The 7839-nt window shown below is 42.1% G+C and overlaps 2 protein-coding genes across 2 annotated transcripts; one reads left to right on the top strand and one right to left on the bottom strand.

Moving 5' to 3' along the window:
- Positions 1-816: 816 nt before the first annotated feature.
- LOC125539905 (endoribonuclease YBEY, chloroplastic-like) lies at positions 817-5776 on the top strand. The gene is made up of 13 exons (XM_048703443.1): positions 817-1233; positions 1319-1570; positions 1672-1767; positions 2552-2726; positions 2827-2907; positions 2995-3095; positions 3522-3614; positions 3986-4057; positions 4373-4492; positions 4584-4634; positions 4756-4941; positions 5143-5428; positions 5512-5776. The coding sequence occupies exons 1-12, from the start codon at positions 832-834 to the stop codon at positions 5191-5193; spliced, it is 1680 nt and encodes a 559-aa protein (XP_048559400.1). The 5' UTR covers positions 817-831; the 3' UTR covers positions 5194-5428; positions 5512-5776.
- A 179-nt stretch (positions 5777-5955) lies between these two features.
- On the bottom strand, positions 5956-7300 carry LOC125539906. Its single transcript, XM_048703444.1, has 2 exons — positions 6718-7300; positions 5956-6379 (listed from the first exon to the last, which is right to left on the bottom strand). The coding sequence occupies exons 1-2, from the start codon at positions 7002-7004 to the stop codon at positions 6058-6060; spliced, it is 609 nt and encodes a 202-aa protein (XP_048559401.1). The 5' UTR covers positions 7005-7300; the 3' UTR covers positions 5956-6057.
- Positions 7301-7839: the final 539 nt, after the last annotated feature.

Genomic DNA, 7839 nt, shown 5'->3' with positions numbered 1-7839 from the left:
TGTCCCTTATGGCACCGAATACTTCGTCACTTGTAGTTAGCCCCTACAGGTTCTCACACATGTGTCTTTTATGGTCTAACCCACGCTGCAACGATCACCTTTCGCTCAGAAAATAAAACTTTGGAGATCACGCGACGTGCAGAGGCAATGTGGGGCGGATGGCCCGGCAGGGCAACAATTGGGCCATTTCGTTTTTGGGAAGATTTTAGATGCTTCTAGTCTGGCTTTTCTTTTTCTGTTTCTTTCTGCTGAATATTATACTCGGTTTTTGTTTCGGTTCATTTTTAAACTTTAGTTTCAAATTTTTTGAACCATTTTCATTTCCGTGAACATTTTTAATATTTGTGGACTTTTTCCAAATTCATGAACTTTTTTAAAAAAAATCCTGAACTGTTTTCATATTCACTATTTTTTTCTAATTCATGAACTTTTTTAAAATTCACAAAAACTCTCTCAAATTCAGAAACATTTTTCAAACTCATGAAATTTATTTAAATTTGTCTTTTTGTATTCACAAGCCTTTCTAAATGCACGTTCAAATTCGTTATCATTTCTAAATCTCCAAAAACAATCAAATTTTTAAATATTTTAAAATTTTTGAACCTTTTTTAAATTCCCGAACAATTCTTAGAAATCACCTGAACACTTTTTGATGTCATCAAAATTTTCAAAATTAAAAAAACGGTTTTTTCATCAGCCAATAAGAGAGGAATGAGCAGGAAAAAAAAACCCAGCCGATCAAGAGAACTAGAGAGCTAGCGAGCCCGCCTAGAGCGAGGCGCAATTCTGGGCCGCGGCCCCGCTAAATGGTACAGTGGCTTCAAGAAAAAGATGGAATGGTTTAACCCTATCTTCCTCCTCTCCGACTTTGCACACGCGCGCAGCCTCCTCCTCCTCTTCCTCTCAATGGCGCGCCTCCACCGCCTTCTCTCCCGCGCGCTCGCCTCCAACCACCTCCTCCGCCCTTCTCCGGCCCCATTTTCAGCGCGCCCGACTCTCCCGCTCCACTCGCAGCCGCCGGCGCCGCCGCGTCCTCACCCCCATGGTCGCAGCCCGCCCCCTTTCCTCGCCGCCGCCTCGCGGCACTACGCGTCACCCATATCCAGACGACGGCGGCGCGGCTCGTTGCCGTCGATGTTTCCGAGGCGGAGGAGAGCCAGGTTGAAGGGCCCCGCCGAGCTCAGCGTGCAGATTGGCATCGAAGAAGCCCTCCCCGACGACCCCCTCGTCCTGGTGATAATAGCCTCCGCTCGCTATTTCCGCTCCTTGGACTTGTTGAATTGTTAGCTTGTGTCACTAATTACGAATGGCTTCTCAGAGTATTGCAGAAACACTTCGAACGGATGTTGGGAAGGCAATGAAGCTGGCATTCCACAATTTGGGGAACTCGGAGTACAAGACCAGAGACCCCTGCATAAGCAATGTGGATGAGTACGACAGCGTTGAGGTATCTCTGCTGCTTTGTGATGATGATTTTATCAGGAAGCTGAACAAGGAATGGAGGGGTGAAGACCGCGCGACGGATGTTCTGTCAATGTCGCAGCATATCCCGGGGCTCCAAATTCCCGTTGTAAGACGTTTACAGATGTTTCTGTTGATGTTGAACTAGTTTATTTGTTACAGATGTTTCTGTCCGATCTTATTATTTACTTGTTGCTTTTGGTTCAACAGCTGCAACTAGGTGACTTGGTAATTTCTGTTGAGACAGCCCGACGGCAAGCAGAAGAAAGAGGCCATACACTTCTTGATGAGATAAGAATTCTCATGGTTAGTCTTTCTTGACTTATTTCTGGCACCACATGTGTTATCCTTATTGGGGTGCCCGTGTGCTTCTGTTTTGTAGTTGTGTAGGTTTCGTCTGATCTATTATTGACCGTAGCAGTAGTGATGCCTGATAATGGTGGTTTTGAGCTCATATTATAGTTTGAACGGTCACAATAGCAAAATTAAACATGAAGGAAATTGGATCAATATCTTTTTTGAAACTTAGAATTGGATCAATATTGACAACACACCAGGTAACAGCAAGATGGAGGTGTGCTTGGTTTGCAGCCCCAGTGACAATGTTTGGGCAAGCCAATGTTTGGCAATGTTGAAACTTGCCAGTAATAGCCTAATTGGTTGGCAGTCAATTGCAATGCCAAAATTTGCATATCAACTTTGGCTATGAGCTAGTTGGCAAATGGTAGGCAACATCAGAGTGCACACCAATGGATTGGCCTCAATCCAGTCACTAGCCAAAGAGGCGGCCTTACCCAAACGTTGGCTTGGGCAATTGGGGTTGCAAACGAAGCACGCCCTAGGTGTGTATTTACTTCATGAGATTTATTTTGAATTAGTGCTATGCTTGAAAGTTGAAATTTGCATACCAAGATAAAGCTTCAAGTTTTGCCTATTGGCTTGATCGCTTGACTACCTTCTGTGAACAAATAATTACTTCGATGCTACTTCTGGTGTATCTTATGAAGAGAACCTCCGTGCGATTGTTCAGTGTTGGAATAGCTTTGCTGATTGCGAGCCTATTCTGTGTTAACCAATTTATCTTTATCAGGTTCATGGATTGTTGCATTTATTGGGCTTTGATCATGAACTCAGCAAGGAGGCTGAAGAAGAGATGGAGCAGGAAGAAGAAAAAATATTAAATACTCTTGAATGGATAGGAAAAGGACTCATTAGGAGTGCGTATCATTTCAGTACTGATATGGGTCATTCAGAAAATTCTGATGGTAGGTCGCCCTTGCACACTATTGTTGTGTGTTTTTCTTTATGTGAAGGGTTGCCATCTGTTTCTTCTCACTGGAGTACCTCTGAACTTTTAATATGTAGAGGCCAATAGAGATATAGAGAAAAGGAGTTTACAGGAGGGTCATCAGCCGAAACTGACCCATATAATATGTGATATAGATGGTGAGGTGATGAAGCATCAAGAAGTATACTGTTTATGCTGGATCTTACCAACTTCTAGCAAGTAACTTCTTTGCAAAAATTATTAAGGTACTGTTGTGGATTATGAAGGACACCTGCGTTCAGAGTCAATAGAATCTTTGAGAGAGGCAGTATCACGGGGAGTAACTGTTATCATGCTTACTGGCAAGGTGGGTTTTAGTCTTAAGCATTCGTCATGAATGCAAGGATATCCGGTCGTCCAATGTGAATGGCCCTGATCTTGAGGTTAAGGCTACTTCTCAGTCTTTCCTTAACAATATTACCGATTATCAATGATATGGGTAACTTTCCCACAGCATAAAGTACGTGGAAGTAGTCTTGATGAAAGTTAGTGCTTCTATGTAGCTTCTCATCTTAGTTCAGTTTAATTTCAGATGGAATTCGAATAATAAGCAACATGATTTCAACTTGTGATCAGTTGCAGCTGACTATTTGTGATATTAATCTTAAGTACACTATGAAGTTTCCTAAGGAATGTCAAAGCAAAGCACATATATATTCTATATAAGATGGCTGCATTTTTAGTATAATTGCATGTTTCTAATATTTTCTTGATTTTCATCCCTTTTAATTAGACCCGTGCTTCCACCATAGCAACCTTCAAGCTTCTTAATATGGAAGGAAGAGGTGATTTTATATCGGAGAATTCAGCTGGTGTATTTCTACAGGTACATCCTCCATTCTTACTTGAATAGTTGTAGAATTTGGAAGTTTGGTTATCAAAGCTTCATGGCTTTGTGCAAGTGTTCTTTTGGCACTCATATCCCTTTTTGTTGAATTAGACACATCTGGACATTTTGAAGTAAAAATTTGTGTCCAATTGCTCTACTGAATCAGGCACCCTAATTTAGATTGCAACAATAGTAAGAATATGTTTATTTTTCAATCGACGGGGATATGATAGAAGGAAGTAAGTGTGGAGCCCTCGTCATTATCATTCTTTATACTTGTTTGAGGCTTTGAGCAATAGTAAGAATATGTTTTTTTTTTCAATCGACATTTACCCTTATAAAGTTATATTTTGCTCTGTTCGCTGCAGGGTTCGCTTGTATATGGGGAGCATGGCCAACTTATTTATAGAGCAAACTTGGATGTGGATATATGCAAGGAGGTAGTGATTTACACTTTTACAGTATGTCAGCTGATTACTTTCTGCCGTACTTCTGTCAGAAATTTAGTGCTGCGCCTGCTCGTCTTCCATCGAACTTTTAATATTACCTACTGTTCTTTTTATTAGGAGGATTTGCGGGGCATTTCGTGTCTTGTCAGTTCTTTATCGTGAATGTGGATGTTAGGCATGAAATGTGCTATCATTGAGCTTGAATCATTTTCATATCAGTTTTGACTTGTTATGGTTGTGTGCCCCTTTTAGTGATGTATAAGATCGTCAGGTATTATATTTAAATTTCTTTTGTTCCATTTGCAGGCATGTTTGTACTCCTTGAAGCATAAAATTCCTCTTGTTGCATACTGTGAGGAACAATGTTTGACCTTGTTTGAACATCCTTCTGTCAACTTGTTGCACACTGTGCACCATGAGACCAAGGTACAATATTTAGGTTTTTGCTAGATAAACTTCTCTTTCTTCCTTTCCAACTATATTAAGCAGTTGAGCCAACATTGAGGTTTTGTCATAGGTAAAAGTGATGCCTTCAGTTGAGGACCTCTTGGAATATTCATCGATTCAGGTTTGTTATTGTAACTATGGCAAATGCAAAGTGGATGTGCCATTTATAAGGATGATGAGTTTTCCTATCTTTGGATCAGTTTTGTTTAGAGTGAACTTACATGGTTTACTTGCATTTGCAGAAGTTGCTTTTCCTTGGCAACAAGAACGAAGATTTTTCTGTCCTCACACAGCATTGGTCGGAACTAACAGAAGGGAAAGCATGTGTTATCAAAGAGCAGCCAAATGCAATTGAGATTGTTCCCCTTAATGCTTCAAAAGGTGGTGGTATAAGGGCTCTACTTGATCATCTCGGATTAACTGAAGATGTATGAATTTGTTCCCGTCAATGAACTCCATTTTTACTGTTCCTTTTGTACCTTATTTCATCTTCTTTGTTTTTAAAGGAATGTAGTAGGGGAATCCCCTGCTGCGATTTTGTACCTTATTTCATCTTTCCATTGTGCTCCCTTAGAAAGCATCACCACCACTAGAATGTATTTACAAGCATTATATGTCTGCTTATGCAGTCTGATCTTGACGCGGTCGGAGACTATACCAGATGGCTAAGCAACAAGTGATCCAACTGACATGATGAAGCATTCTTTAGCAAGAGAGTGCTGATTGAGAGCTTCAGATATTCTAGGAAATGTCATATATGGGATGTACAAAAGACAAGGTATTGTGGTCTGGGAACTATGGAGAGTCGCAACTTTGTGATACTATCCTTTAGGGCTGGCTACCAAAAGGGTTTGTGCATTGTGCATGTTGGAAAAGGGATGTGGGTGTTGGAGTGGCAAATTTGATCTCCTTCAGGTAATTTTGTTTTGAAGTTTAAAACCATGCTCTTGTAGTAGTTTCATTGGTTTTTATGAGAGCCTTTCTCTTGTTGTTAACAGATGTACTTCATGGAGGTGAGGAGAAGAGAAAACCAGACGAGCTTGTTTAGACAAACACCAAGTGAAATCACATGTTTCGACTTGTGATAACCTAATAGAAATATTCTTGTGGCCCTTGACTCCCTTTTTTTGCGAATGTTGTGGCCCTTGACTCTGATGAACATGTCATCGTAATCATTCATGGCAATACTGATTTTCCACAGAATACTTGTACAGTTGCTTTCAGGAACATTTTTTATCGTTCCTTAATAAATGGTTCCCCTAACTTGTGGCGTCGTGTGTATAAGAAGAGAATAGATGGTGTACCATCATGGGCAAGTTTAACACAAGGAGCTGTGTCTATTGAGTTTTTCCGATTGTGACTGGACCAAGTGTCACTTTATTCATTTTTACAGTTAACTTTCATATGGACTAAAATAAAATCAGACATAAGAGAAATCAGGCTGATCTCAGAATGAGAAATTAGTTTGAATTTCCATGTGAAAGTGTACAGTAAGTACTGTATGTTCATAGGAAGTGGAGTCCTGGCATTATAGTTGTAGCTAGTTAAGAGTTCATATGCATTTGTACATCTTCCTTGTTCTGGTGTGCAGGTAAATTGGCACTCCTGTACAAGAGGTTGGTGCTGCTTGCTCTGGACATTTGACAAGCAAATGAACTTTTTGAGGGCCTCTTGGCTATCATCTTGTTGCATGTCCTCGGTAAGTGATTTGACCGCTGGTTCATGCCTAATCCTGCTGCGTAGCTCTTGCATGTCTTCATCCTCTTGCTGTAGGTAACTTCCTTTCCAAGGTCTTGAAGACATGTAGCATTAGATATCCATGTGAATGATTGGGACTTCCCTGGGTAGTACTTGGACAACCCTCTCCTGTGGAAATTAAATTATTTGTTAGAGATCGCACTCCTTTTTTGAATAATTTGCAATTTCAAGTGGATTCTATAGAAGTTATATGGAAAGAACCGTGACATTGTGTTCTCTGGTTATTCAGTATGTATTTTAGGGAAATATTCATAACCAATGCATTAAATACTTGTCCTGTGCAAAGTGGAACCTCAGAAGCTATCACTTAGGAGCATGTCATTTTAAATTCGAAGACCTGTTAGCATGCATGTTGTTGGAAAGGGTGACAAAGTTTTGGTGTTTTTCATACAGGTTGGGAAACACAGACGGCCAAATTCCACGTTATCAAGGTGCATGGCATGTACCTGGCAGGAAGCTGGGCTAGCAGCGAAGACAGCTCGTAGAGAGGCCCCTCTGCCTCGGAGTCCAGATGCAAGGTGCTCGACGACGCTGAAGACAACTCCGAAGAATAATCATCAGGTGGGGAGTAAGTCGACCCATCACCCAGATTCAACCCCAATGAGCATGACGACGACCCGCTGGACGTTCCCGAGGGCGAGGTGCAAGAAGCAGCGTCAGGGTGATCTTCTCCTTCTCCTTGCCAAACGCAGGCGGCCTCACGGCACAGAGCCTCGTTGCAAGCTTCATCCATCACAGGGCTGAACAAGAGGCAGGAGCAATGGTTATCTCTTGGGATGTTGGGAGCTTGGACGGCAAAGGGAAGGACCCCCTATATATGCAGACGCGAGGGGTGGAGGAAAAAAAAAAGAACCATTGCCGTGGGCAGACGGGCGTCTTGCTCGCTTCAGATAGGCTTCCGTCGACTGGCGCCGAAAGTAAAACCAAGCCTATCCTTGCCGTACAGAGAGTGTCGGTCTTATCACCAAATGAAGTACTGGGCATTCCTACTGTCTGGAGCGTTTGCGCATGTGGAAACACTTGTTTTCAGAGGGAGCAAGAGACGGAAACATGTGTTGGTTGCCGGGAGCAAGCAATTATGTATCGGGGCATGTGAAAGGGACGTGGATAAACTACGCTGGCTCATCAGGATAAGCATCTTATCTTACGGGACTCTGTCGACCGATCGGCGGGGGTGAGGGAGAAAATGGGGCTTATCTCCGCGGATTAGCCGGGATAAGATAGATTACGGTGGCGACATGGTGCTTTCGGTTACGAGTTTGATTGCGCTAAGGGCTAGTAACTGCTGCTGCGAGATTGGCTTGTTTATTCGGTTCTCTAGGGCTGCTGGCTACAGAAAGAATCACGCAAATATATACTCTCTCCGTCCCAAAATAAATGTCTCAAACAAGTTTTCTTAACTGGTCTCAGACTTGATTTGGATAGGGTGGAAACGGGGTGCATGGCTTAAAGCCTGTTTGTTTGGGAGATGCTAACTTTGTCGACGTGAGCACAGTTGTTAGCAAAATTGCCAGAAATGTTTACTTGGTGTGGCTTGAAGCAAAAGATAAACCTAGCAGAGTCAAACG

Source organism: Triticum urartu, chromosome 2, assembly GCF_003073215.2.
Source record: "Triticum urartu cultivar G1812 chromosome 2, Tu2.1, whole genome shotgun sequence".
Taxonomy (NCBI): Eukaryota; Viridiplantae; Streptophyta; class Magnoliopsida; order Poales; family Poaceae; genus Triticum; species Triticum urartu.
This window is presented reverse-complemented; position numbering and strand designations above follow the sequence as displayed.

What these genes read in the sequence shown, in the direction of transcription:
- LOC125539905 (XM_048703443.1), top strand. Translation starts at nt 832, where the DNA reads ATGGAATGGTTTAACCCTATCTTCCTCCTCTCCGACTTTGCACACGCG. An exon ending in TCATTCAGAAAATTCTGATG is followed by an intron (nt 2,727 to 2,826) that starts GTAGGTCGCCCT and finishes TTTAATATGTAG; the next exon opens with AGGCCAATAGAGATATAGAG. An exon ending in CTGTGCACCATGAGACCAAG is followed by an intron (nt 4,493 to 4,583) that starts GTACAATATTTA and finishes GTTTTGTCATAG; the next exon opens with GTAAAAGTGATGCCTTCAGT.
- LOC125539906 (XM_048703444.1), bottom strand. Translation starts at nt 7,004, where the DNA reads ATGGATGAAGCTTGCAACGAGGCTCTGTGCCGTGAGGCCGCCTGCGTT. An exon ending in CTAGCCCAGCTTCCTGCCAG is followed by an intron (nt 6,380 to 6,717) that starts GTACATGCCATG and finishes TAATTTCCACAG; the next exon opens with GAGAGGGTTGTCCAAGTACT.